The sequence below is a fragment of the Exophiala viscosa genome (assembly GCF_022695815.1).
Source record: "Exophiala viscosa unplaced genomic scaffold EDD37scaffold_6, whole genome shotgun sequence".
NCBI lineage: Eukaryota > Fungi > Ascomycota > Eurotiomycetes > Chaetothyriales > Herpotrichiellaceae > Exophiala > Exophiala viscosa.
The window spans coordinates 71,426-96,821 of NW_026944358.1; the positions used below are offsets into that span (position 1 = coordinate 71,426).

General features: G+C 51.3%; 8 protein-coding genes across 8 annotated transcripts; 5 read left to right on the forward strand and 3 right to left on the reverse strand.

Annotated features, from left to right (window-relative positions):
• Positions 1 to 296: 296 nt before the first annotated feature.
• EDD37DRAFT_419929 (transmembrane amino acid transporter) lies at positions 297 to 2,199 on the forward strand. Its single transcript, XM_062812573.1, has 4 exons — positions 297 to 543; positions 610 to 783; positions 843 to 1,892; positions 1,994 to 2,199. The coding sequence occupies exons 1-4, from the start codon at positions 420 to 422 to the stop codon at positions 2,065 to 2,067; spliced, it is 1,422 nt and encodes a 473-aa protein (XP_062669284.1). The 5' UTR covers positions 297 to 419; the 3' UTR covers positions 2,068 to 2,199.
• On the reverse strand, positions 2,116 to 5,691 carry EDD37DRAFT_631519 (6-phosphofructo-2-kinase-domain-containing protein). Its single transcript, XM_062816660.1, has 6 exons — positions 5,142 to 5,691; positions 3,892 to 3,964; positions 3,257 to 3,843; positions 2,921 to 3,181; positions 2,700 to 2,860; positions 2,116 to 2,632 (listed from the first exon to the last, which is right to left on the reverse strand). The coding sequence occupies exons 1-6, from the start codon at positions 5,214 to 5,216 to the stop codon at positions 2,347 to 2,349; spliced, it is 1,443 nt and encodes a 480-aa protein (XP_062669285.1). The 5' UTR covers positions 5,217 to 5,691; the 3' UTR covers positions 2,116 to 2,346.
• On the reverse strand, positions 5,692 to 8,082 carry EDD37DRAFT_631529 (uncharacterized protein). The gene has a single exon (XM_062816661.1). It carries the CDS (start codon positions 7,911 to 7,913, stop codon positions 6,126 to 6,128), a length of 1,788 nt encoding a protein of 595 aa, XP_062669286.1. The 5' UTR covers positions 7,914 to 8,082; the 3' UTR covers positions 5,692 to 6,125.
• A 2,268-nt stretch (positions 8,083 to 10,350) lies between these two features.
• EDD37DRAFT_420249 (uncharacterized protein) lies at positions 10,351 to 14,247 on the forward strand. Its single transcript, XM_062812574.1, has 3 exons — positions 10,351 to 10,517; positions 10,572 to 10,957; positions 11,016 to 14,247. Exons 1-3 carry the CDS (start codon positions 10,510 to 10,512, stop codon positions 14,105 to 14,107), a joined length of 3,486 nt encoding a protein of 1,161 aa, XP_062669287.1. The 5' UTR covers positions 10,351 to 10,509; the 3' UTR covers positions 14,108 to 14,247.
• A 673-nt stretch (positions 14,248 to 14,920) lies between these two features.
• Positions 14,921 to 17,411, forward strand: EDD37DRAFT_681611 (uncharacterized protein; the record flags this gene model as incomplete). Its single annotated transcript, XM_062819759.1, has 6 exons — positions 14,921 to 15,636; positions 15,755 to 15,959; positions 16,016 to 16,126; positions 16,176 to 16,597; positions 16,665 to 17,189; positions 17,244 to 17,411. The coding sequence occupies exons 1-6, from the start codon at positions 15,139 to 15,141 to the stop codon at positions 17,409 to 17,411; spliced, it is 1,929 nt and encodes a 642-aa protein (XP_062669288.1). The 5' UTR covers positions 14,921 to 15,138.
• Positions 17,412 to 18,064: 653 nt separating this feature from the next.
• On the forward strand, positions 18,065 to 19,655 carry EDD37DRAFT_420403 (fructose-1,6-bisphosphatase). Its single transcript, XM_062812575.1, has 4 exons — positions 18,065 to 18,390; positions 18,444 to 18,848; positions 18,903 to 18,975; positions 19,052 to 19,655. Exons 1-4 carry the CDS (start codon positions 18,257 to 18,259, stop codon positions 19,496 to 19,498), a joined length of 1,059 nt encoding a protein of 352 aa, XP_062669289.1. The 5' UTR covers positions 18,065 to 18,256; the 3' UTR covers positions 19,499 to 19,655.
• Positions 19,398 to 21,026, reverse strand: EDD37DRAFT_421063 (uncharacterized protein). Its single transcript, XM_062812577.1, has one exon. It carries the CDS (start codon positions 20,682 to 20,684, stop codon positions 19,812 to 19,814), a length of 873 nt encoding a protein of 290 aa, XP_062669290.1. The 5' UTR covers positions 20,685 to 21,026; the 3' UTR covers positions 19,398 to 19,811.
• Positions 21,027 to 21,654: 628 nt separating this feature from the next.
• On the forward strand, positions 21,655 to 24,930 carry EDD37DRAFT_421216 (chromatin modification-related protein eaf3). The gene is made up of 4 exons (XM_062812579.1): positions 21,655 to 22,046; positions 22,363 to 22,612; positions 24,176 to 24,623; positions 24,675 to 24,930. The coding sequence occupies exons 1-4, from the start codon at positions 21,874 to 21,876 to the stop codon at positions 24,839 to 24,841; spliced, it is 1,038 nt and encodes a 345-aa protein (XP_062669291.1). The 5' UTR covers positions 21,655 to 21,873; the 3' UTR covers positions 24,842 to 24,930.
• The last annotated feature ends 466 nt before the right edge of the window (positions 24,931 to 25,396 follow it).

The following is a 25,396-nucleotide window of genomic DNA, read 5'->3' on the forward strand; positions in this document are numbered from 1 at the left end:
GAAGAGGTCGGCGGTTGGGCAGGGCAGCGATGAACTTGCGACGGGCGACGGTGTGAATGGATGAAGAAGGTACGGAGAAAGCAAGCTGGAAAGGATAGCCAAGTGAGTCCACCACCTGCAGGTTTTGGGACGATGCTACTAGTGCAACAGCACGGACTATGACGAAGGTGCATGTGAGTCTACCACCTAGTCACGTGTAGATTGTCACGTGATACTTCTTTTCCATTACTCCAACTTCAGCCACCGTCCTCGAACCAACAACGACCTTCCTCTTTGAGGACAGGCGTGCATAGATAGGCGAACCATGAACAGACAAATCAATATGACCTACAGGTCAAGCTCTTTCCTCCCTCCAGACTGACTTCTCTCCTTCTTCCTCAACCCCTTTGAGAAAGTGTCTTTGTGCAAAGACTCTGACAATGTCGACAGATTACGAGAAATACCGATACAGAGGCCCCGGCGAGGCTGATGGTGCCGGGCCTGACGGTCTCTCATCGACTCGCGTTGGCGATGATTCACCAACTGACGGTGCAGGCTACCAAGGTGAGTCTACTGCTGCTGAGAGCCTCTGCATTTGGTGTTGGAAAACGCAATTGACATCTCATTGAGACCACGATGTCTTCGGCGACGAAGCAAATGCCGCAATCCGCTACAAAACGCTATCATGGCCAATGGTAGCCTTGCTCATGATCGCCGAGATTGTGTCTAACGGCATGCTATCCCTTCCGGCAGCCACGGCTGTGGTTGGCATCGTCCCTGGTGTGATCCTGATCGCCTTTCTCGGTAAGGCTGCAATGCATTGATCGGCCCCACTCTACCTTGCTTACCACAGATTTTACCAGGCGTATTTGCATTGTATACGTCTCTCATCCTGATCGACTTCAAGATGAATCATGGCGAGGTCCACAACATGGGCGATGCGGGACTAATTATGGGCGGCCCGATCTTGCGAGAAATCCTTGCAGGAGGTACCGTAATCTTCGCAGTGTTTGCAACCGGTTCACAATTGCTGGCCGGTCAAATCACCCTGAACGTCCTCTCCGACGGCAAACTCTGCTTGATGTGGTATACGGGCATCTTCGCCATCCCCACACTCCTGCTCTCCTTCCCACGAACGCTGGACCAGCTCTCATGGCTGTGCATCCCCTCATGTCTCTGCATTTTGGTCGCAGGCATCGTTGGCATGGCAGCTGCTGGCGCATATCCGGCTCCTGACCGACATATCGTCATCGCTCAGTCAGCGAGCTTCTACGACGCATTCGTGGCCATCACGAATCCAGTGTTCGCGTACGCCGGACATTTCATGTTCTTCATTCTCATCTCGGAAATGCATTCTCCCAAAGACGCGAAGAAGGCTGCCTGGGTCCTACAAACGTTCGCCACATCTTTCTACATCGTCTTCACGATCGTAATGTACATTTATCTTGGGCCGTCAGTGCAATCACCAGCGTTCTCCTCCCTGCCCACGAAATGGGCCAAAGCCACATACGGGATTGCACTACCCAACTTCCTCATAGCCGGGAGCCTGTACTCACACACCGCCGCGAAATTATTCTTCATCCGCATGTTCCGACGGACCCGCCATCTGCACCAACACACCTTTCTTGGCTGGGGAACATGGACCATTCTAATCATCCTAGCCAATGGCGCCGCCTTTGTCCTCGCCGTTGGGGTTCCCATTTTTGCGTACCTAGTGTCTATCGCTGCGAGTCTCTTCGCAAGCTGGTACACCTACGGCATTGCCGGCGCGTTCTGGCTTTACGATGCCTACCACGGTTTCGATAAAGGTCCACTCCGCGGCGTATATGGCTTTGCGGCTTGGAAGAAGTCTCCAATCAAGGCGGTGGCGAACATCGCGACTTTTTTTGCTGGGGCGTTCATCTGTGTGGCAGGTACGTATCATATCACTTTCCTGTGACCCTATCCTCCTGCGACTTTCGGTCACATCATGTGTTCTGCTGCTGCGGAGTCGTCGAGCTGACTGATTCTATAGGAACATATGTTTCCATCAAGCTCATCATCGATGCATATAACAGTGGCAGTGTCGGTGCACCGTTCGCGTGCTGAGAGATGCACGATCCTGTACGCAATTATGTTTAGACGATCTTATGTCCGCTTCAAGATGAGCCACTCCTTCAATTGATGATACGGAGTTATATAGCACCAGCGTTTTATCTCGCCTAAATTTAGACGGGTTTATCTACCACCTGCATTTCATGACAGCTCATGACAGCATTTCATCGTCCATAGCTTCTCCTCGCATGCCTTCCAAGGCCTCACTTCGTTATATTAATCACTTTCCTTCCACGCAACGGCAGCCCAGGCGTTTTAATGCCCCGGCACTTTCTATTTCTCACTCGCTTGTGCATTTGCCGCAGCACCCACCTTCTTCACCTCACCGACCACATCCTCCGGCGTCCCCTCACTAATACTGTCATGGTGTTTCGCCGTCGACCCTTTCGGCCTCCACGTGCTCACGGCCGGTATATCAGCCTTGAACCGCTCGACTTCAGTCCCGTACGCCTTGGGCGTAAGTTTCATCAGCGTATGCAACGGCACTTCCATCCACGGCGACTTTTCTTGCGGGATCTCCATGAAATACGCAAATATACAGCGAACAATCGCTTGATGTCTGCATCCCCGTTAGCTGCAACGCCCGAAGTCCGAAGCCCAGAAGCAATGGGGAGGGTGACACATACGTAATGATAATAATGTTCTCACTCCGTTCGAGCTCCATGATGATAGGCTCCAATCGAATAACAACGTCACGGTACGACTCGCCGCCTCGATACCGATAATTATACTTGTCGTCGTCGCGGGCCTGGAAATCCTCGGGGAACTTTTCGGCAATTTCTTGATACTACAATCAGAACATTACCGTCAGTATGCGGTCAGGGGAAAGGGTATCAGTACGTGGTACCGTCATGCCATCACACATGCCGCTGTCAAGCTCGTCGAGCGCCTTCCATTGCAGTTTCTCCCAGCCCAGTTCCTTTTGCAGATGTTGTGCCGTCTGGCTCGTGCGTTTCAGTGTCGACGTCCAGATCGTCAAGGGCGCGTCCTTGGGCAAACCAGAGCGCTTGACGAGGTCTGGTAGCATTTTCGCGTATCGCTGGCCGCGTTCAGACAGATTGGCATCGCCACCGATTTGGCCGGAGAGATTGAATTCGGATTCGCCGTGCTTTGTCGCAACATGTCAGCAATTTGACCCCCAAAGAGGCGCGTCCGTAGGAGCAGCGGGACTAGGAAAACTTACCCGTGATAGCCAGATGCTGCGGGGTTTGATGTGTAAATTGGTGAGGTAGTATACGAGCCTCGACTGCAGGTAGTCCTGGATCAGGTTGATGACCACGCGAGCACCAATGTTGATGATCTTGACGTAGGTCAAGTTCTTCTCGGATTCGTCGATGGTCTGATAGACCTTCTCGTAGTTGCGAATTCTGTCGCGGAAGTCCTTGGCTGCTTCTTCGGGATCTTGCCCAACGTAGTCCGGGGACGTCGTTTTGACTTCAAGAATATTCGACATGATCAGGTCCTCATCGTCACATTTGCTTTCGACGAATAGGTGGAGGAGATTAGCTTCTACGATCTTATCGTAAATCCATTTCCGTCGCGACTTCGTTGAGTTCGTGGCATCTAGGATGGCGACCTTATTGTCTTTGTCTTGGAACCACTTGAGCATGTCGGCTACAGCAGCTTCAGCCGCCGCTTTCCGAGCCTTCTCACCTTCGGTGTTGTTGACATCGAAAAAATTGGCATCTGGATGGGGATTGTCTGTCCGTCGATATTTGCCAACGTTGAAGACTTCGGCTTTGACTGACGTCCACCGTAGATATCGCTTGACTGTACACTGTCAGACTGTGCAGGCCGTGGGCAAGGGATATCTCCTACCCTTGCCGGCTATCAGACTTTTGCCACGTGCCGGCAAGCCGACCATGACCACGACGATCTGCGTGACATCGGACTATACACCAACAGTTAGTAGCGTTCCCATTCACAACTCCAAAAAGCAATGAAAGCCAGCAACAACAGAAAGCATACACGATCACTGTTAGGAAGGCAGAACCCCATGGTTGGCCGAGTCGCATGTATGGCCGCCGTCCAGTGGAATCTCAAATATGTGTCGAGTGATTGGTCGCGGGACCTAGATGTAGTGTGGAGGTCTTGCTAAAGGACTTCACCCCCAGTCTCGGTTCCAATGACTTTGCCGAAATGCGGAGTCTCAATAGGAAAGGTCGGGGATGCTCACGTTTCTGGACATTGTGAGCGGTTGTAGAGAGTGTACAGGAGCCACGTCCGACCAGTGAGTTATCAATCGGTCTCCCAAGAACACAAGAGTGGCGTAAGTTTGTCAGGGTGCAATACACTTGTCGACCACTAGCGTCGAGATTTTCGAGTATGCGAGGTCGAAGACAATTGAGAGACAGCAGCCCGCACAGTGCTCGCCAGAAATCGGAAACAAAGAGCGCGCACGTCACATGCAACCCTGGCTTAAAATATCGACTTTAATCACACCACATCTCCTCGGTATATCGCTGTGGTTTTGTGCGGATGGTTTGCTTGTGCAACGATGCGGCCCTGGACCGTGGATATGCGAAGTGCGTAATCTGCTTCGATTTGTCGACACGAGTTTTCGGCGTCCTGACACTGGGATTTTGCCCTTTCGGAAAAATGAGGAACCTGGCCTGTGCCCACCCGCCGATCTCCTATTTTTCTTTTCTCCGCCGAAAGTGGTTGACTTGGTTTTCCAGGGCTAAGTTTTCCAGAAAAAGAATATGTCGGTTGACCGGAGCAAAGATGTCATGACCTGTCGACCGCCCGAGAGCCCCTTTCAGCCTCATTCATGATTGTCTTCTGTGTGGCGGCCCAAAAAAGGTATCCCTTTGACGAAACGGACCGTTCTCCGCGTGATGCCCGCATTGCCTCGGCTGAAAAAGACGTTTGAATCACCGCACCTCGTGGGCGATGCCGAACGACGAACACCACTCGAAGACGTTGATCAAGTGTCTCATGTGATCCAAAGAGTCCAATTATCCTTTGTGGGACTGGTCTTGCAATCTCCAATTTGAGGCTCGATGACAAGTGCATAAAAAGGACAAATACAAGGAATGACAAGCATAATAGAAATTCGTTCCACTCACATCAGGCGACTGTTGTATTCTGTTGAAGGAACTCCTGCTCATAAGAGCGAGAGGGCTGGATTGCACGAAACTCATGATCGTGACTTCTTATGCCTGTTTCTCACCCACGATTCGCTCTGTTGGTGCTCGTCTTCAACTTTGCAGAGATCGTTGTGGGGCTTTATGCTGTGGCTTGTTGCTCGGTGATGTGGCGAACCTGACTCGCTGATGTGGTATGGCAGTAGGGAGTAAGTCAATACGTCGCAGATTGAGTGTCTGTTGAAATGAGTTGTGCGTTCGAAGCCTGGAATACGCATCAAGGCACTGTTTTCGTATCGAGCAGAATGAAGACGGTACAACGTGTTGTCAGATTTTGCGGCTGGAGATTGTCGTCCGTCATTCAGCACCGAAGTATTGTGATCCAGAAACCGATCGGCTCTAAAGGACGTGCTTTTGCTCTGGGTCCAGGCGCTGAAGTCGACTGGAACCACAGAGTCAACAAAGAGCTCTTGGAGATGGGGACTTGCGACCAATTTCTATATAGGTATAAAACAGAGTGTCTTCTGTTGGTCATGGTGAAATGATTAAATTAAAAGCTTCCGTGCTTTCCCTTATCGCGGAGATACTGATTTCTTATCAATTCACAACTCCACGAATCTTGTGATTTAGGTAAAGCATGGAAACATCATATCGAGTCTAGAGACCAACTTTTGCTATGCTCGAGGCATTCTTCCCTTTTAGGATTCTTCACTGAAGCCAACTAGCATCCTCTTTTCTGAGCATGCTTTAATAATCCAGCCACATGTTGGGCCTTTTGTGCTCGACAACTCGCAATGATTTGCGCATGCATCGATCCAATGCTCCAAAATCAGCTTGAGGCTCTCATGAAAAGCTCCTCCCTGTCCATGCCCACTGCGTCTAGTCTCCACCGCATGCACAATGCTGACTGACCCTGGTTCTACCCTACGGTAAGGTCAGTGAATCCTTTGACAGCGATGCGATGGGTTACATGCTCAACTTACGATATGCTTGGTGAAGTCCACTTCCAGGAAAAAGAAATTCGATATCTGCTCGGACACTGCCTTTTTCAGCCGGTACAACAGTTTTGGCCTTCAAGCGGCCGCCATCCGTGACCACTTTGACGTGACAGTCATCACAAATGAGCAATCCACAACCTCTGTCCTCGCCAGCGATCGGTGTTAGCTTTCGGCGAAACGGATCGTGTGTTTGATCAGCACAGCAGTTCCAGGATGCAGGATGCGGGCACAGTGAGCATGTCGAATACGCTCCCTTCTTGAGAGGTGGATCCCACGTCTCAGCGAGCACTTGCGTCGTGTACAAGTCAAAGATTTTCTGCGACAACAAGACATCCAGCTTTCGGAAACGGTGCACTGCGCATTTGAGGATGTAAAGTCGAGCCAAAGCACACAAGACACACATACGTGTGGCTTCTCTGCCTCTTGCACGATGTCCATCTCCAGTCTCTTCGACGCCGATGGCACCCGGATATCGGATTACCTCAACATCAAGTTCGCCGTATCCATAGATTCCGTACCTAAAGTCGGAACAGAAGTGGCACAGCTCGGTCGGGCTAGGTTGAAATTTGAAGTCGATGGGATGTGCCCAGAATGTTTTGATCCTTAGTAGCTTAGCATCTCCTGATGACTGAGGTGGGGGTGGGGAGGCTGGCGGTGATCCAATGACGATGGGATTTATTTTGGAACCGCCGACTGGTGTCGTGAAGGGACACTGTTGGGCGAGTACGTGCGATCTGATGATCTGACTTGCTCTCTTCGTATCCGACCAATCAATAATCTGGCTCTGTCCTGGTGCTGGTGATGGCTGGACTTTCGTGTGCCATTGCTTCGTGTCAGCTGAAGATGGAGGTGTCTTGGACGCACAGGGGCTGTTCTCGCCTAATGAACGTTCACCTGGAGTAGAAGTTGGGACAGATGAAGGAGGCTTGGTAGTGTTGGCCGCAATAAGTGGCTCGAGATCGGTCTGTAAGCTATTCCTCTTGCCCGCTTCCTGTTGATGGGGATGAGCAGGTGTCGCTTCCGTAGCCAGTTCCCGATCGATATTCGCTCTGACACATTCAATCTCTCTCTTTTGACATCGTGTGCATGGGAATTGCCCATTATTCTTCAGTGAGCATCTTGCACGGGCCTTCTTGCAAGCGGTGCATTTGTCGATCTTGGGATCTCGGTCCGGGATTTTGCGGTTGCGAAGCGCTCGCCCATTTGTGTTATCGATCTGCGCAGACTCCAGATCAAGCCTCTCCAGATACTTGAGATGCCACCTCTCCTGTTCGTGAGGCGGCAGTTCGGCAGCAGGGCCAAATCCGCCAGCCGCCATGAACAATCCACCGTATGGTTCGGGGTCGCTGTCGCCACCATCACCATATTCTTCTGCTAGCTCTTCAAGCTTGGCCTTCGATCCTTCGCCGTTGTATCTGAGGGTGACGAACCCAGCAACATCATCCTTATCTTTGACTGCAACGTAGGTCCGACCTCTTGTGGTAAAGGAGGGCTGATCAGGCTCAAGTCGTTTGGGAGTTTGTTTGGCGCCGTTGCCAATGCTGCGACGCTTGATGGGAGTGTTCGGGTCGTATTCATCGGCGGAGGAGTTGGCGTCGTCCTGGTAAGCAGCGGCATGATTGAGATTGGTGGTCTTCAGCTGACGAAGATTGTAATCTTCGCGGAGATGACGTTGGCTTTGTGGCTTTGGTTGCCCAAGCTCAGCCTCCCGGTAGACATTGAGGATATGTTCGAGCTTGTCTCTGGTGTATGCCATCTGGAATCACGCCGTGATGGAGCGAAGCAATGATGCAAAGAATCGTTAAAGCAGCGTGATTGGGATGTTTATAAAAGAAAGAGAAGGGTGAGGTGGAATGCATGAAGCGGTGAAAAAGAAGGGTGAAAGTTGAACAACGCGGGTGACAACTAGAGACATGTGCACAACCCAAACAAGAAATCGAAGATTGTTCCACTGATTACTTTTTGATGTGCAGGCATATATGCTGGCTATGAAAGATATCTGTTCACAATAGGTCAGCGATGTACTAACATAGTGCGCGCGAGAAAACTGAGGGAATATATCCAATCAGATCTAAGCCCTGTCACAGGCTGTGGTCGTCAAAGCCTAGGCTACGTTGACCGTCGTGATAATAGAGTAAATCATCATTGAACAAGTACGGGGCAGCACCGGGATCACTTACAGAGAAAGAGATCATTATTGTATGACCCTGGAAGCACAATGTCAGTGCCTATCGAAACAACTCCAATGTGTGTAATGAACAGGTTGATGGCGTGAAGATCAGGAATGACAGTCTCGTCTTAGCTGACCAAGGCCAGCTTGGACATATGCTTGTCTTTGAAATGTCGATTCATCATGTTGAGGTGCAGAAAGACTTGAGAGAAGTGACATACCCTGAAAGAGCTTGCACAAGACCTGGTCGACCATTAGCATTGGGACGTTACACGCACTGCAGGATTCTGGTGATAACAGGAGTGGTCAGGAAATGCATGAATGGTAAAATAGTGTTTGTCTGCATCAGTCAAACTGGATCAGACTCGTCATCTAAAAGGTTCATCATAGAAAGCAAAGGACAGAAAGAAAATTGGATCCCTACCTGCCGCATGTTTAGTTCTATCGAGCTAGATCCCCTGTGTTGAAAACTTTAGCCTCCTCCAGCAAGAACGTCGAGGATATAGCAAGTATGAATTTCGATCAGTGGGCGAGGTTTTCTAGGCCTGCCACAATAGGGCATATCCATCAAGACCAGCCAGTTTTGTGACTGTCGGAGCCCAGTGCCATTCATCAAGGAAACTGCGGGCTGGAAATAGTGGCATGCGGAGAGCCATACCTGCATCTATCTGTTGTCGTTCAGGCAGTCAGCAATTGTCTTGCACGACTTTTGGTTGTTTGGATGTGGCAGGGAGCATGTGCAATCAGATATAGCCATTTGATATCTTCCACGACTCGAAAGTCTCAGCCGGTAATTTCCAGCGTATATATTTGAGAAAAAAATCATCATATTGAAGTGTTGGTGCTGTAGGAAAGGAGATCGACATACCAAAGTCTGTACAAGAGGATGATCGGTTGAGGTCTGTCATGGGAAGATACGCTGTGTCTGAGTTAGCCCAGGATCTCATACGTTCGTAAAAGTGCTTTGTCATAACAATCCGAGAAATCAGACTGACGTGCAATGCGATTTGAGTTTCATTCCCAAGAAGGTCAAAGACTCTAGTTTGTATACGGTATGCAGATTCATCCTTGTGGTGGGAGAGGTGGAATGGCGCGAACTAACCATGAATGTGTTTTTCACTTGAGCAGCATGCGACCGACTTGCTTTTCTCGCCGGCTTTCTCTTTCCGTACCATTGATCCATTTGTGTCGGTGTGTGAAGCTGTCGAGTCTGTCTCGTTTGCTGTATAGGCAACCCGGTTCCTGTCTGGTCAGCATATCGCGTGGGCGAAGTCCTTGTGCATGTCAGTTTAGTCTGTGCATTGTTTGTCCCGGCATCATCAGCTCTGCACAGTGCCGTGATATAACAAAGACGCCGTAGCTTTCAGTGGTCATCTCAGAGGCATGAGCGGCACATCAAGCACTTGAGAGAATTTGGCCTCATTGTGCGAGCATTTGGTCTGAAATTTTACAAGTGTGAAGTGGCAGCACAAAAACAAAACTCGATGTTTTTCTCCAGGCGCCGCAGATGAACCGAAGTTGCAAGAATGAAAAAGGACAAGTGTAGTCTTGGCAATTATGCTCAACGCTAATCTTCTTGTGAGCTAGCGCTCATTTCTATCAAAAGCAACGGGATAGAAACTTAGAAAGTGTTCAGGCACATTCTCACCGCTTCATCCATTGGTTCCTCGCCTCGTAAATAGCCGCCTTGGAATGCCTCTCTTTCCAACACCATCCCACATGCATCTAGACTTTTATGCACCTCTCGTCTCGTCAGCACACTCATGCATCCAATCCAATTCTCTTCCTCTCTTCAAAGGAGGGCTAGGATGTCAATATTTTCCGGCCCCGCATGCAGCTTGTTCACGTCGCGAGCTCGGCTAGCCATTTCTCGGTCTAGCTGCAGCATCCGTGGCAAAGAATAGAAACACCACTGTGAACTCTGTGTTGACAATCCTCATGCTAAGTACACGACTTGCGTTATCATCAGCCTTATTTTCCCTCAATCCTTGGACCCTACGCTTTTTTCCGAGTCACTATATCACACCCCACAAAGTGTGAATACCATGGCCACCATTGCCCAAGCGATATGGTGCCCTGTGGTGCTCCCATTCGAACGTGACATGAGTCGCTTGGGCGCTTAATCCACCAATGTTATGACCCTGGTTGGTGAAGAAATGTGCCTAGAGGCACGAGTTCTAACATGTCCAAGTACGTTGTTCTACGACCATTTTGTGTCCTTTTGTTGGACTAATGTTTCGAAAGCCGACCATGGTCCGCAATTGAAAGGGCACAATATTCCCCAAACTCCCCCATAACCTTTCTCCCTCCTCCACCACCACGAAGGGATGGCCGACCTGCGGTCTCTCCAGCGCGACCTGCGAGTGTCCTGGGCCTGTCATCCTTCAGCGTCGACACGTCCAGCCCTCATGGAATATTGACCGAAACTCCCATTTCTGCAACTTCATTGCGTGGCCAGTACTCTCCATCTTATGTCCCTTCGCCGGGTTTGAGCCCACATACTCGGCTACCTATGGCCGGCAGGTCATCAGGACAATACAGTTTGCCTTATGACCCCAGACAATGGGCTGGGGGAAGCCGACAATCCTCGACATTGCTAGAAAGTCGAGATGTCGGTTCAAGGCCTGAGGGTATGTGTGGGTCGGATCCTGTAATGTGAATGGTACATCTAAGTCGTTGCTTCTCTAGATGGCGTTGCGAGCCCTCCTCCTCCATACTCCGCCCCTCCGTCCGAAGCTGCTGCACTCCCCAGCGCAGGATCAACGATATCTCCAGCTGATTCGACATTTACTGCGGGTGGCCCGTCACGATCAGATACACCTACAAGCGTGTTATCGCCATTGAATCCCGCTTCCCAAAGTGTTGACGACAATGCTCTGCGATTCAGCAGTGGACACTCCGCTCCCCGTGGGAATCATGCTCGGTCGAGACCGGCGTCGTCCATTAGTGCAACCAGACCTGCCTCTGTCATATCTCTTTCTATAAACACAGCAGCAGCTCAACAAAGTTTCGCGTCGTCTATCTCGCGGCAGGACCAGTACGACACCAGGTCAATACCAGGTCCTCCTGCAGCGAAAAGAGCTGCTTCGACGGGAGCAGTTTCCTCCCAGGCGGCTTTCAGTACGAACCAAGGTGGGTCGTCGTCTCGGTCATCTTCAAGACAACCTAGTTGGCAACCTGGAATGCCATTGCCTGGTCCGCCTCCAGGACCTCCGCCATCCTCAACCAGATCTCAGAGTGCAACAGGCGACCGCATACTTCCTGTGACACAAGTGCCAGGACCGTCCGGTCGACCTCAACAACATCGCACTTCGTATCGCGCACCAATTCTTAGCCCTCTACCACCTACTCCTGCCAACTGGCGAGAGGAATCCAGCTCTCGTGCCAATCATAGGACGCCAATAGCGCTTCACATAGATACAAGCAATCTCGATCGACAAGGTCGCGCGACAGCTGGATTGAGTCGTAGTGCTGCAATGCGGGTATCTTCGGCAAAAGGTCTGCTCGAGCGAAGAAAGAATAGGCGAAGCTCTCAGGAAGACCAGTCTGCAGCGGAATTGAGTGCTTTGACCATCGAGACTGAGCCATGGTCGGAGACCAGGAGTCCGTCGAGCATGAGCTTTGACCGCTCACCAACTCTCGAGTCGCTCTTGACGGGACCCTCCAGTCCCACGACCGACAGAAGGGGCTTCCGTGGTGCGAACAAGAGGCCTCTAACACCCATGTTCCCTGTCAAAGCTTCACCAACACCTCCCTCGAGCCATCGCAACCCAGCCTCTGCCCACAGCGCCCTCCCCTCCAATGCACCTTCGGTATTCGAGATGGCTATGGGAGAGCCTGATCGCTTCATCGAGGAAGCTGCACGCCGGCATCGCGAGTTTCTCGACCGCGAGAGTCGGGCAGACACAGACCTGGAGCGTTTGGAATTCTTCATGGAGTTCGTGACGGCGGAGTTCCAGATCCGCAGGACGCGGTACCCCAAGCCCTTTGAGGATGGCAGCTTCGACACCGCCCAGATCAAGGATCGCTTGTTTTCGCAGATGGCAGATGGCACAACGCTGCCCACGCGGCTTAGCAGGGATCGAAGCACACATGCAAGGAGGAGTGGAGAGTCACCCCAGACTACTGAGGCTGGATGGTGGAAAGACTACCGGCCGGCTCTATCCCCAATTGCCAGCATGAGTAACGACGGATTGAGTTCTCGTGGACGTACTGCCAGTCGATGGTGGCAGTCCCAGAGCGGATCAGAGAAGGATGGAGCAGTGAAAATGATGAAACGCACAAAGCGGGAATCTAAGTACATGGGCTTGCCCTCACTCTCTCTTGAAGAAGTACTCTCTGAGACTGCAACACCTACGCATATTGATGAGGTTTTTGATGCCGAGGAGACCTATCCTGAAGAAAAGGCTGATCCAGCAACATTCGGTATTTACGACGAAGACGGGGACAATCAACTCGCCAACAACACCCCTCGGCAAAGGCATGAGCCACCTGGACTGGACATTTCCAGATTCATCACGCTCCCTCCACCGTATCCGAGACACTATCCTGCTGTCAACAACAGTCATCCCACCCTGTCTTCGTATCGACACGCGGTCAGGAAGTTGAGTGACCTGAGTGAAATCGAACAACGAAGATCCCAGCATCGACTCAGCGTAGATGAATTGAGACAAGAGCACAAGCAAAGAGTGACCGAGGGCCAGAAAGCTTTCAAGGCTAATATTCAGGTGCAAGTTGCCGAGGGTAGCATCACTTACGCAGAGGCCGCCGAAGCTGAGCAAGCCCTACGAATGGAAGAAAATGCGGCCGAGAAGGCATGCTTGCAAGCCGAATTTGACGTCCTTCAAGACACAGTGATAAACCCTATGCACGATATGCTCAACGACCGTGCCTCGCAGTTGAGTACCCATATCAACGAGTTGAGCGAGAAGCTGGTTGATGACATGCATACTTTGGACCTGGATCGACCACAACAAGAAGGTGACGCTATGCCAGAGACGCTCGAATATCTCACGCAGCTCAAGTGGCTCTTTGAGAGTCGAGAGAACATTCACAAAGAAATCTTCCATCTTCTCCGCGAACGCAACGACAAATACAAAGCCATTGTCTTGTTGCCATATCATCAAGTCAACAATGTAGACAAGATCCGAGACACTGAGGACTTCTTCGCACGAGACAGCTTCCAGCGGCGCAACGAGTTCGAAAAAGAGGCATCAGGACGGTATCGAGCTTTCGTCAACCTTGTTGCGGAAAACGTCGGACAGGAAGTCGAGCTCCAATCATCAGCATTTTGGGACATTGCTCCGGGCTTGCTGGACTTGGTCCAAAGGATTCCCGGAGAAGTCGATCATTTGGGTCCAATTGCCATTCCTGAGGCAGAGTACTTGGAAAATCCAGTATATCATGAATACCCACAACAATATCTGTACTCACTGCTCGACCACACCGAGAAGTCGACCTATCAGTTCATTGAATCACAAATCAACCTACAATGCCTGCTTCACGAGGTCAAGAGTGGTCTACTTGGAGCCGAATGTAGAGCTGCGGAAGCGAGCCGGGCACGCGCTGAACTTGATGGTCGAGTATCAGGTACTGATCCCAGAGAAATGCAGGTGAAGCGAGCTGAGTCGGCTACGGCTGAGTTGAAGCAGCAAGTGAGCATGATTGAGGAACAATGGTTGGAAGCCCTGGGCGGCGCACTGCAGAGCAAGAAGAGACAAGTCAAATCCTTCTTGGAGATCATGGGAGGATGGGACGAATCCATACAAGGATGTGAATGAATCGGACGATTAACGACTGAATGAACGAATACAACCTTTTGCATTCGCTGATCTCCCTCGTGCATGCGTTCTGGTGTACCCGGAACGTGCAATGCGTGGCAGAGTGCCGACTTGCCGAACAGAGACTTCCAGCCTTTCTCTTCACCTTACCGAAAGAACGACTGATGCGCCGGTGCAAGCCTTGTCAAGGTCCCATTGTGATACGTCATAAGCCCGGCTGTTAAAGACACATACAGGTCTCGCGTGTATAACTTTGCACTATCGCAGTATTAACATTTTATGTTACGAGTACTCTTGCAACACGGGCGACCGGAAGCCCTTTCCATGGCTTTCTATTCGTCTTTACGTGAACTGTCCGGAAGTTTCATGCCTTCTGATCTTCTCGGCAGACGGGTGAGGCGTTCTGGGCAGAATGCCAATTGTTCAGATGACTGGACGTCGATCACGATCAACAGTTCTATCCCCACGTTGCAATGTCACCGTCGATCCAAACCTCCACCGACGTCTCACCTGACCGCGCAAGCAAAACCCTCATCGGACGATTTGGATGGCCAAGATGTTCAAACGATGGGTATTTTCTCCGCAGTGTTTGGCCTGAATACTGTGCTAAACTCGGGCTGGTATAGGCAAGTCTTAGCCATCTAGTGACAGAATATTCTCACTGGCCTCGGACCACAGCCTATCCCTGTATTAGGATCGAGCTCGATGAGTACACAGTATATCCTATACGGGTACCACTACTATACTCTTAGGGCACTATTGATACCAATCGTAGTCGTTGAAGTCTATACGATGACGTCGTCCTCGTTGTCTGTGCAGTTGCACCTTGACATGCGGAGACCCCAAGGCCCACGCTGGGGCATGTCTAGCATGCCCAGATGGAGAGTAAAAGGATATACAAAAGGCGGGATGAAACCCTCACCGATCCTGTTCCTTTCCTCGGATTCTTTCTGTCCTGGTTCTATTGCCTTGCAAGGTGAACTCATACCAGGAAATCCTCACCCCTGACACCTGTTTTATACACCGCCACCATGGCTGAGAGTGAGAAACCACATGAGAAGAGATCGCAGTCCAGCGACAGAACCGCCATTGGTGCCAGTGCAGCCAATGTCGAGCACGCTGGAAAACGCCAAAGAAGTTCAGTCGTCGACGCTGACTTCAACAACCTGAGCGCGGCCTTCGAGAATCCGTTGAGCGATATTCCCAGGGAACAGCTGCTGCAGGATGTCGAGACCTTCTGCTCCAAGCACAACCTCATGGACTACCTCGACTCCTTCAAAAAGGGCGCCTTGATTGCGCAGCGTCCTCACGAAGCCAACTCTATCCCTGAATTGACGCAGGAGGATCGCGATATACTGACCCGTGAGCATACCCATCGATGGCATCAGCCTTGGACTCTCTATTATCTCGTAGTGATGTGCAGTCTCGCGGCCGCGGTGCAAGGTATGGATGAGACTGTCAACAATGGCGCTCAGGCTCTCTATCTCAAACAGCTTGGTTTAACAGACACAAACCGCTTCTCGACAAACGTGAGTATCTCCCATGTCTATATCTACTTCACGCATTGCATGGAGGAAATGATGCGTGCACTTTGTGCGCTGTCGAAATTGTTCTGAAGTGAGAACGGTGCTGACAACTGTGCGTTAGATGCAAGACAATCTCACTGGGTTGGTTGTCGGCGCACCATACCTTTGTTGCGCCATACTTGGTTGCTGGTTGACCGAGCCTATGAACAAACTCTTTGCTCGACGAGGCACGATCTTCATCTCCTGCTTCATTGCCGCCGTTGCTTCAATCTGGGAAGGAGTCGCAAACTCCTGGGTCAACCTGTTCTTGGCTCGGTTCGTACTTGGTAAGCTAATGACTGCACCTTTCAACCTAAAATCAACAGCTAATCGAGTCCATCAGGCCTGGGTATCGGTCCCAAGTCTTCGACTGTCCCTGTCTACTCTGCCGAATGCGCCCCAGCTCCTATCCGCGGCGCTCTCGTCATGATGTGGCAGATGTGGACGGCTTTTGGTAAGCTTATTCCAGTAGTACACCACATGTTTTCTAACAACATTCCCAGGCATCATGTTAGGAAACATCATGGGCGTCGCCTTTGGCGGATTGAGCGAAGATCTCGGCTGGAGACTCATGCTGGGAAGCACTGTGGTCCTTCCCATCATCGTTTGTGCACAGGTCTACTTATGTCCAGAAAGTCCAAGGCATGTCACTTGTCTGTCAGTATGTGCAACGAGGATCTTGCTGACAAGGCGTAGATGGTATATCCAGCACAACCACCCTGAAAAGGCTTTCCGGTCATTCCAACGTCTCCGACACTGCGATCTACAGGCGGCAAGAGATACATACTATACCTACGTCGGAGTGGAATTGGAGCGCCATGCTCTGAAGGGGAAGAATCTGTTCACTCAATTCGTCGAGCTCTTCACTATCCCTCGCAATCGTCGTGCCGCCTTGGCTAGTTGGATTGTCATGTTTGGTCAACAAGTGAGTATATCAACCCCTGGCCCCTAGTTGTCTGCTATCAAGACATCGTGTGACAAGGGGACAATAGTTCTGTGGTGTAAATGTGATTGCGTACTATAGTACCACCATCTTCATCGACTCTGGATACTCTACAACAGACGCATTGCTGGCATCGATGGGTACCGGTATCTTGAACTGGGTCTTTGCGCTGCCCGCCGTTTTCACCATCGATCGCTGGGGTCGTCGTGTCCTCCTACTGTTCACGTTTCCATTCCTTTGCATCACTCTTTTGTGGACGGGATTCAGTTTCTGGATCAAGAACAACAAAGCCAAGGTCGGAATGGTCACTACCGGCATGTATCTCTTTGAGTGCTTCTACAGTCCTGGCGAAGGTCCTGTGCCGTTTACATACTCGGCCGAAGCGTTCCCTGTGACGCACCGTGATGTGGGCATGAGCTTTGCAACAGCGACAACATGGTGTTTCAACTTCATCTTGAGCTTCAGCTGGCCGCATCTCCTGAGTGCCTTCAAGGCGCAAGGTGCATTTGCTTGGTATGGTGCATGGTGCCTTATCCTTTGGGTACTCATTCTACTTTTCGTTCCTGAGACCAAGGTACGTTGCCTCACGCATTGCTTTCTTGTTCCTTGTTTGCTGATGGCTCAATAGGCCCTTACCCTCGAAGAGCTTGACCAAGTCTTTGGAGTGAGTACTCGGAAGCACATGAGCTACCAGATGAAGAATGCTATTTGGCATTTCCGCGTCTGCGTTTTGAGACAGAAGCTTGAACCACTGCCTCCGTTCTATCGACGGGCGGAAAAACTCAACGAGGCGTGAGTGAGGCAGATATGTTGGACAATGTCAGGACAACGATCGTGCCCCCTGTCATGTAATGCTTGGGGAAGATGAGGCGCAACATATCGGGAGAACCTGACCAATATCAGATAACAAGTTACCAATCCCATGTACCGTGATTCAGATTTCTGATCGCACAGTGATCGGATAAGTTCTGCTTACCTACACACTCGAACATTGTGAAGAAAGCCGTCTTGCGTGGGTAGGAAAGATTCCGCATCTACCCGGCGCCTGGAATTGCTCGGTGTATCTTTGCCGAGGAAGCCCGCCGGAAGAATTCGGATCGACTTTTCTCTACGAGTAGCAAGTGGCATGTTTGCCCCTCCATCCACTTTCTCTTCCCATGTCTCTCTCCAAATCAACCAGAACGCGGAACGAATCGAATCCAGTCCTCTGCATCTTCTTTCGGATCGTCGTCTCCTGGTGGCATGCGGAGTATCCATCCCACAATTTGGCCTGCAACATCTCCCGAAGGCCTGTCCATGGGCTGGGCTGTGATGAAGCCAAATGCCTCGACCACCCGAGGATGGGGCTTTCGGGATTTCAAACACCTTCTATTTGAACAGTTGATCTTTCTATCTTGCTCCCCTGATTGAGAACCATACCTTTACTTCCAAGCACTTTATTCTCTCTGTGTTTGTGTTTGCTGCATTCTTACCCCAGATTCCTCAATTGGACGACCTACTCCAACGAAGCTCGGTTCGCTGCATCTGACGTCGTCCTCCTCCATTCCACCGAGGCCAGTCCGACTCTGTCCATCGCGTGCCCACCTCCTGCCTCTATCCTCTGTCTGCGTAGACACTTTTTCGGGCTGAATATCGTCCAAGATGGCCACCAATGGAGGTTCCAATGGCTACTCAAGTGGCACTGGCACGGAGAAGATCAACACCGACATCGTCACCCTCACCCGGTTCCTGACTGAAGAACAAGCAAAGCACACGGAAGCCACCGGTGATTTCACGTCAGTATATTCTATCCGACGATTCAGAGGCAACACACTGACACAGATCACAGACTCCTATGCCACGCCCTGCAATTCTCCTTCAAATCTATCGCCTACTACATTCGACGAGCCACGCTGATCAACCTGACCGGTCTGGCCGGTTCGTCCAATATTACTGGCGACGACCAGAAGAAGCTCGATGTGATTGGAAATGACCTATTTGTTGCGGCCATGCGAGGATCCGGGAAGTGTCGAGCAGTCGTCTCGGAAGAGGAAGACGAGATCATATACTTTGACGATAGCCCGGATGCCAGATACGTAGTTGCATGCGACCCGATTGACGGCTCGAGCAACTTGGACGCGGGAGTTAGCGTTGGCACAATCTTTGGCGTTTTCAAGCTCCCAGACAGTGTCGTTGGCCGTAAGCCTACGGCCGAGGATCTGCTGATGCCCGGTTCCGAACTGCTTGCCTCTGGGTATGCATATCAAGACCACTATTTCCCCGCCAAAATGACTGACTGACTCTACAGATTCACCATGTACGGCGCCTCCGCCCAACTAGTCATTACCATGAAGGGTGGCTCAGTCAATGGTTTCACATTGGTAAGAATGACCCGCCGAGCCTCCAACCTCCAAGTCTCCCAGGGGTATGCATGATGACTGATTGTTTTTGTAACAGGACAACGCCCTGGGCGAGTTCATCTTAACCCACCCAGACATGCGAATTCCCAAGAAACGCGGCATCTACTCCGTCAACGAAGGTAACTCGATGTACTGGACCGACAAGACAAAAGCATACTTCGAGTCGCTCAAGTACCCCAAGCAAGAAGGCGGCAAACCCTACTCGAGTCGATACATCGGATCAATGGTCGCAGACGCGTACCGCACGTTGTTGTATGGCGGCATCTTCGCATACCCAGCCGACAAGAAGTCGCCCAAAGGCAAGCTGAGAATTTTGTACGAGTGTGCGCCTATGGCTATGGTCATGGAGAATGCAGGCGGAAAGGCTGTGGACAGTAATATGAACCGGATGCTGGAGGTCAAGCCTACGACTATTCACGATCGGTCGGGTATTTTTATGGGCAGTGCTGAGGAGATGGATAAGGTCCTGGAGGCGCACAAGTAAGGAATGGCCGTGGAGTTGCACCAGTTGAGCAGCCGAGTATATGAGTATATCAAGGCGGGAAGCGTGAGTGTGATATTGTTCATGTGGGATGATATATAAACACGAGTTGAGGGGTTTCACTGTTTGACAAGTTTTACTCTGATGACATATGAGGCTGCAAAATGTTGCATATCAGAACGAGTCTATGTTAGTCCTACAGTCGCGATCCATACCCTGCTTGCGACTCTGGCCACAATGTCGTTTATCATGTTGCTCGTGGACCATCCATCGATATAAGACATACAACCTGACATTTCGTCTCTCCTTTGCCCTCTCAGCTGTTAGCAGGCTGTAGACGTGCCCTCAATTCCTCAAGCGCGCCAACAACCTCGTCCTCAATACTCGTTTCCCCGTTTGCACTTTCGGTGCTAGTTCTATTCTGCGCAAACCGTCCATACCGCAAATCACTCAAACCGCCTACACGCTCCTCACAGTCTTTGTAGACGCTGGCAATCTGTGCTTCCAACGCTTCGATTTCAGACTGTAAGTCTTCTTTTGCCGTCTTCATGCCTTTGAGAAGCGACTCCGTCGTATGACTGTTTTGACTCTTGTTCGGCAACGTACTTCCCAGCGGGCCGTGCAGGGTTCCGTCGATGTGAATATCTATGCCTGCGTCGGTAAATGATGACCCATCGTTGTGTTCGTATGCGTCTGGTCCGGAGTCGTCGTCGTGATCGTGGTGGTCGTTGTCGTGACTATCATCGTTGTTGGCGTTCTGATTATCGTCGTGGTATGCGTTACGTGTCGAAACTCCACTGGGAATTCCCTCGTTCGTGTGTATGTCCGTGGTGGATCCTGTGGCGGTGGCAGTTCGTTTCCCCTTAAGTGTATTGGTGTTGCGTTGTTGGGCGCGTGATGAGCGTAGCCGTTCCCGTTCATCTTCTTCTCGGCGGATTTGGCGTGCGAGACGGGCTGTTAGCGTTGTGCTGCGTCGGCATTCGTCTTCGATACGCCGGCGGATGTCGTCGATGGTGATGTTCCGCTGGAATTGGAGATCGCGGTATAGACGTTTGAGGGAGAGATTTTGGCGGGATGAGGCTGGGATAAGGGCTTGGAAGGCGGAGTATGGCAGAATGGTTGATAGAGGAGAAGGGTGAAGGAGGTATGATCGTAGGATCTCGGCTTCGGTTGGTGGTGAGGGTGCCATGTTTGGGATGTGGAAGAAGGTAGTATTGGTGAGTAGAGCTGTCGAGCGTTGATGAGGAAGGTGTTAGTGTGGTCGAGATTGATGGAAGGCGCGATCGAGATATGAGCAGATGCTTTCCGGTCTGGTACAATTGATGACTTGGAGGACTCTATGTGATGGCCGGAGTCTGGTATCAAATCGGAAAGGAGATGAGCTGGTCTTGTAAGTCACAAGGTTACTGCTCGATATGCTCGCGAGCCGGTTGCTGGTCCTTCTCCTGCAGGGACTTTGCTCTCCTAGATTGTCGAGGGATGATCCTGTGTAACCAGTCGCGCGTAGTAGGAATGCCGTAAAGAGGGGGTCGTGGGTAACAAGCTCTATATTGTAGTCTCGTTGAACGCCAGTGGCGTGACGGATGTGTAGGGAGGTCGGTTGGAAAAGTACGTCCTTTGGACTGGTTCCTTTCAGGGCGAACGCCTTCGTCAACAACTCAACTCCTGCTGCGTCAACAAGGTCCACCCTCCGGTTGGGGCAGATCTGCGAGGGAGTGTGTCAAGAACAACGAGGATCCCTCGATTGGCTCAAGTAGGTGCTGTCCTAGGTCGGCCCGCTGGCTGGATCTCGCCGCTCACGTTTGAGGAGACTCCTCAGTCCACTGGCCTTGGGTCGTCTGGCACCGGCGTTCTGCAATTCGGTCGCTATCGATGATGGAATCCCATACAAGCGGCCTCCCATTCGGAAAGATATCAAGAGAGTCTCTCGTACAACGCCTCGCGGTTATCTGGCTGGTCAGGATCTGTGTCGAATCTGCCGGCGAGGTCCTTGGCACTTGGCCCTCCACTGCTTCTCTCCAACGCGGGCTGATCATCGACAGAGGATGGAGGAGTGGAAGGCCTGTTATGCCCTTGGTCTTTTGGACGCGTTGCCGCCCGCCAATCAGCGGGCGATGCACAGGGGTGATACAAGATCACGTGCAAATGCGACAACTGCCTTCGACCGTCTTCTTCACTTTGCACACCAAGCCTCCTTTTCTCACTTCATCTTTCCTAGAGTCTCTTTGTTCATGACCGGCTTGCGACATTGGAGGACCAGACGCACTCACGCTGGTTGGTTCACAGCCATTTCTTGTCTTCCTTGATCTCTACCACATCACGCGTGAGGAACTTTAACATTTTGAGTCGCGCGACCGAAACCACATCGACGACTCGCCATGGCGCCTCAGGCGACGGAGAGCAAGCCGATGTACCAGAAGGACGAGAGAGCACTGTGCTTCCACGGCGAGTTGCTGTACGAAGCCAAGGTGCTCGAAGTCCGGAGGACCGATCCAAAAGACAAGACCAGCGCTCACGAATATCGAGTCCACTACAAAGGGTGGAAGAATACGTGAGTCTCCTCAATCCCCCGTCTCATTCACTTCTCCGGCTTCTTGATGCTTTTGAGTCCGGGAAACCTGTTGTTTGTGGACTGCGGTGCTCAGCTCGCCGCACCTCTGAAGTGATCCAATGAGCGACCGATCATATAGGCCGGTGTCGGTGGTCGGACGTTGCAATGAATAAACGAGGCTCTAAAAGTGATCATTCTCACTGTCGCGTCTTCAACAAAGGCTAGCTGCCAACACAACCCGACTGCAATGATCGTAACCACCGATATCTTCCCTGGAGACCTTGAAAGACACCATGGCTGACCAAACCTCGTCTAGTTGGGATGATTGGGTGCCCCAAGATCGACTGCGCAAGCTCACAGATGAGAATCGAGAACTCGCAGCCAATTTGAAGAAAGAGCTGGCCGCAGCAAACGCCCCCAAAGTCGCCCCAAAATTCACAGGCAAAACCCGACGTGGTCAAGGCTCAGAATTCGGTTCTGGCCGTGGCAGCGAAGAACGTACATCATCCGTCCCTGCCGCCGGTGGTAGAGGTTCGAAGCGCGCAAGAGATAACGATATTGAAAAGGTTCGTGGTCCCATACCCCGTACACCTACCCGTGATATTTCTCCCTTTTCCCCAATGATGAGCCCTTTTTTGGATACTGCACCTACCGTCTTGGATACCCCGGATGCTCTTGGACCCCTTTCTGGTCAGGAAATGGATGTCGACTCTTTCACACCAGCCACCAAAGGCAATTCGGGAACTCGAATCGGAAACCAATCCATGAATTTGCCGGATAACAACCTGGAGTCGGACACGGAAGCTGGCGACGACCATGCTCCACGGCCAAAAGGACGCAAAGGCAGCAAGACACTCTTAGGTCTGGATCGAGAGCTGGATCTGGATTTGGATCTCAGACCATATGTTCCGCGGCGCGCCGCTGTGAAGGCAACAAACCTCATGTCGGGTACTTCATCAAAGAGAAGACCACTCACAGACAGTGATGTCGACAAACCAGTCAAGAAGACAAAGGCAAAGCCTATGCAGAAAAAGCAGAAGACTACGGCAAAACAGTCAAAGCCAACAAAAGTGAGAAAGCCTGTCTCGTCTGATACGGAGTCTGGGTCTGAAAATGTCGGAGCTGGTAGTGGTCTGAAGACCACGCCCATAATTCGTCTAAAGATCACGCCAAAGACTCGTCGCATTTCTCTTGGCTTGCGACCGAGACAGGTCACGAACTATGATGAAGACGCAGAGGTGCCAGACAGCGATGAAGAAATCGTCACGTCGTTACAGAGGAGCGCAAAGGGCAAAACCGCGCGAGGAAGTGCCACACCCACGATCCGCATTCCAAAACGATCCTCAATTCAAGAAGAATCCATTTCTCCGTCTCTCGACACACCAAACACATCGACGCGCATTGGAAGACCATTGACTCGCAGCTCAAGAATGTCTCGACAGTCTACCTCGTCCTCTCGTCGTACCCGCTCCAGCGGTGGCAATGATGCGGCATTCGACAGACTACTGCAGTCTGGTCGAAGATTCACTCCGACCGAGCTGGACGCGCTCATAGCCGACATGAACCTGTCCACGGACCAAATCCTTGCCTTACCGGTACCTCTTGATGAGCCCGAACAAATCAGCAACGCTACAGCGAGACAGCGACCACCGACCATCAATGCTCCTCTCATCGGCGGAACGACGTTAGCCGAGCGAAACATGATCGAGAATGAGATGGAAGCTGCTGCTGAAGCCGGCCGGAAGTATCATCCAACCTATGTCAGTTTTCGCGAACGTGGCAAAACCAGTGGAGGGCCCAGCGGAAAAGACCTCGCTAAATTCGAAACCAATACTGATACTCCGGACGACCGCACTTTTCCAGAGTCTACATTGCGAGAAACCTTGAAGCATCCTTTTGATTGGGAGACTCCCGTATGGAAGTCGCCCAAGCTGGATACAGACACGGAACCGGATTATGATGGAAAGGAACCAAAATCACCAGGAGCACACCCAGAGACCCATGCTGGACACCAGGACGAGGATGAGTGGGAAACCGACCAGGAGGATAACGAGGAGAATGACTTTGACTTGTTTATTGCCCGTCCTTTACATGATCATGAGGACCCTACTAAATCGAGATCTGAACAGGAAGATTCGTTCAATGCTCGCTCAACCATTCGCATGCCGATGCCAGACAACCTCAAGAACCTGCTCGTTGATGACTGGGAGAACGTTACAAAGTCGATGACGCTTGTCCCTCTCCCGAGCAAGGCTCCCGCGAACTTCATCTTCGACGAATACTTTCAACAAGAGAAGGTCAACAGAATCCCTGGATCTGCCGAATACGAGGTACTAGAGGAATTCGTCGTGGGTATGAAGCAGTATTTTGAGGCTACCGTCGGCAAACTCCTATTGTATCGCTTCGAGCGTCCTCAATGGCAAGACGTAAGTTCAGAAACACGCGAAGACGCATTGGATTTTACTGACATGACGACTTTACAGGTTCGCAAGCTCTGGGAATCTGGAAAGTACAAGGAGTGGGAAGGTTGTGGCCCAGGCGATTGCTATGGAGCTGAGTTCGTTGCTCGGATGCTCAGTAAGTCCGCTTTTCCTTCTGGACGATGACCTTTACGCTAACTGCTCACAGCGAATATGGGAGAACTCACTGCGCAGACCAACATGGATGACAAGCAGGTTGCGAGGTTGAAGACTGAGGTGGGCAAGTTCGGCGTGTGGTTATCGATCAATAGCAAGCGCTTTTTCTGCGCCAAATACGAGAAGCCGAGTGCCGAGTATCTCGAGAATGCTCGTTAAGGGACCAAGGGTTGGGTCTCTCGACGATATGAATCAGGAAGAGTCATTCAATGAGGTTTGACCAACGAAGTGCATCACAAATACCCAAAAGCTGGAGGAGCATTGAAAGGACGTGTTTCATGCACGGGCTGAGAGCGAGCTCATTACTCGAATGATTATTAGCATCACTCTTGTCTCATGTCAGGAGTATTGGAGCCGGTTGGAAGGCAGGCAGAGCTCCGCGCTTTGGTGCGCCCTCAATTGCTATTGGAAGCAGTTGAAAGATATGTTCCCGAGTCAGATATTCAAGAAAGGTCATACAGCCCGCGCTCCTCTCACGAACTAGAGAGCTTATTGGAGCTCATCAATCAGGATAAACGAGCTTGATTCTCAACCATAGCACATCCCACTGTCGTTTCAGTGCCAGCCTTATTGTGAGGACCTGCGTCAGTCTCCTCCAGCAGCCTTGCAGCTAAAGTTACGGAGTTCACGGTCTCACAGCCTCGCCGGAGCGCAGCTTACCGATACAATATTATTAACGATTCTTGGCGGGGAATTTCTCGCTTGGGCTCAAAT

Coding starts and splice junctions, on each gene's coding strand:
- EDD37DRAFT_419929 (XM_062812573.1), top strand. CDS start 420: ATGTCGACAGATTACGAGAAATACCGATACAGAGGCCCCGGCGAGGCT. Junction 544..609: donor TGACGGTGCAGGCTACCAAG/GTGAGTCTACTG, acceptor CATCTCATTGAG/ACCACGATGTCTTCGGCGAC. Junction 1,893..1,993: donor GGCGTTCATCTGTGTGGCAG/GTACGTATCATA, acceptor CTGATTCTATAG/GAACATATGTTTCCATCAAG.
- EDD37DRAFT_631519 (XM_062816660.1), bottom strand. CDS start 5,216: ATGAGTTTCGTGCAATCCAGCCCTCTCGCTCTTATGAGCAGGAGTTCC. Junction 3,182..3,256: donor GCAGCATCTGGCTATCACGG/GTAAGTTTTCCT, acceptor GTTGCGACAAAG/CACGGCGAATCCGAATTCAA. Junction 2,633..2,699: donor GAGAACATTATTATCATTAC/GTATGTGTCACC, acceptor ACGGGGATGCAG/ACATCAAGCGATTGTTCGCT.
- EDD37DRAFT_631529 (XM_062816661.1), bottom strand. CDS start 7,913: ATGGCATACACCAGAGACAAGCTCGAACATATCCTCAATGTCTACCGG.
- EDD37DRAFT_420249 (XM_062812574.1), top strand. Junction 10,958..11,015: donor TGTCGGTTCAAGGCCTGAGG/GTATGTGTGGGT, acceptor TTGCTTCTCTAG/ATGGCGTTGCGAGCCCTCCT.
- EDD37DRAFT_420403 (XM_062812575.1), top strand. CDS start 18,257: ATGGCCACCAATGGAGGTTCCAATGGCTACTCAAGTGGCACTGGCACG. Junction 18,391..18,443: donor GAAGCCACCGGTGATTTCAC/GTCAGTATATTC, acceptor CACAGATCACAG/ACTCCTATGCCACGCCCTGC. Junction 18,976..19,051: donor CAGTCAATGGTTTCACATTG/GTAAGAATGACC, acceptor TTTTTGTAACAG/GACAACGCCCTGGGCGAGTT.
- EDD37DRAFT_421063 (XM_062812577.1), bottom strand. CDS start 20,684: ATGGCACCCTCACCACCAACCGAAGCCGAGATCCTACGATCATACCTC.
- EDD37DRAFT_421216 (XM_062812579.1), top strand. CDS start 21,874: ATGGCGCCTCAGGCGACGGAGAGCAAGCCGATGTACCAGAAGGACGAG. Junction 22,047..22,362: donor TACAAAGGGTGGAAGAATAC/GTGAGTCTCCTC, acceptor AACCTCGTCTAG/TTGGGATGATTGGGTGCCCC. Junction 22,613..24,175: donor GAGATAACGATATTGAAAAG/GTTCGTGGTCCC, acceptor AGATCTGAACAG/GAAGATTCGTTCAATGCTCG.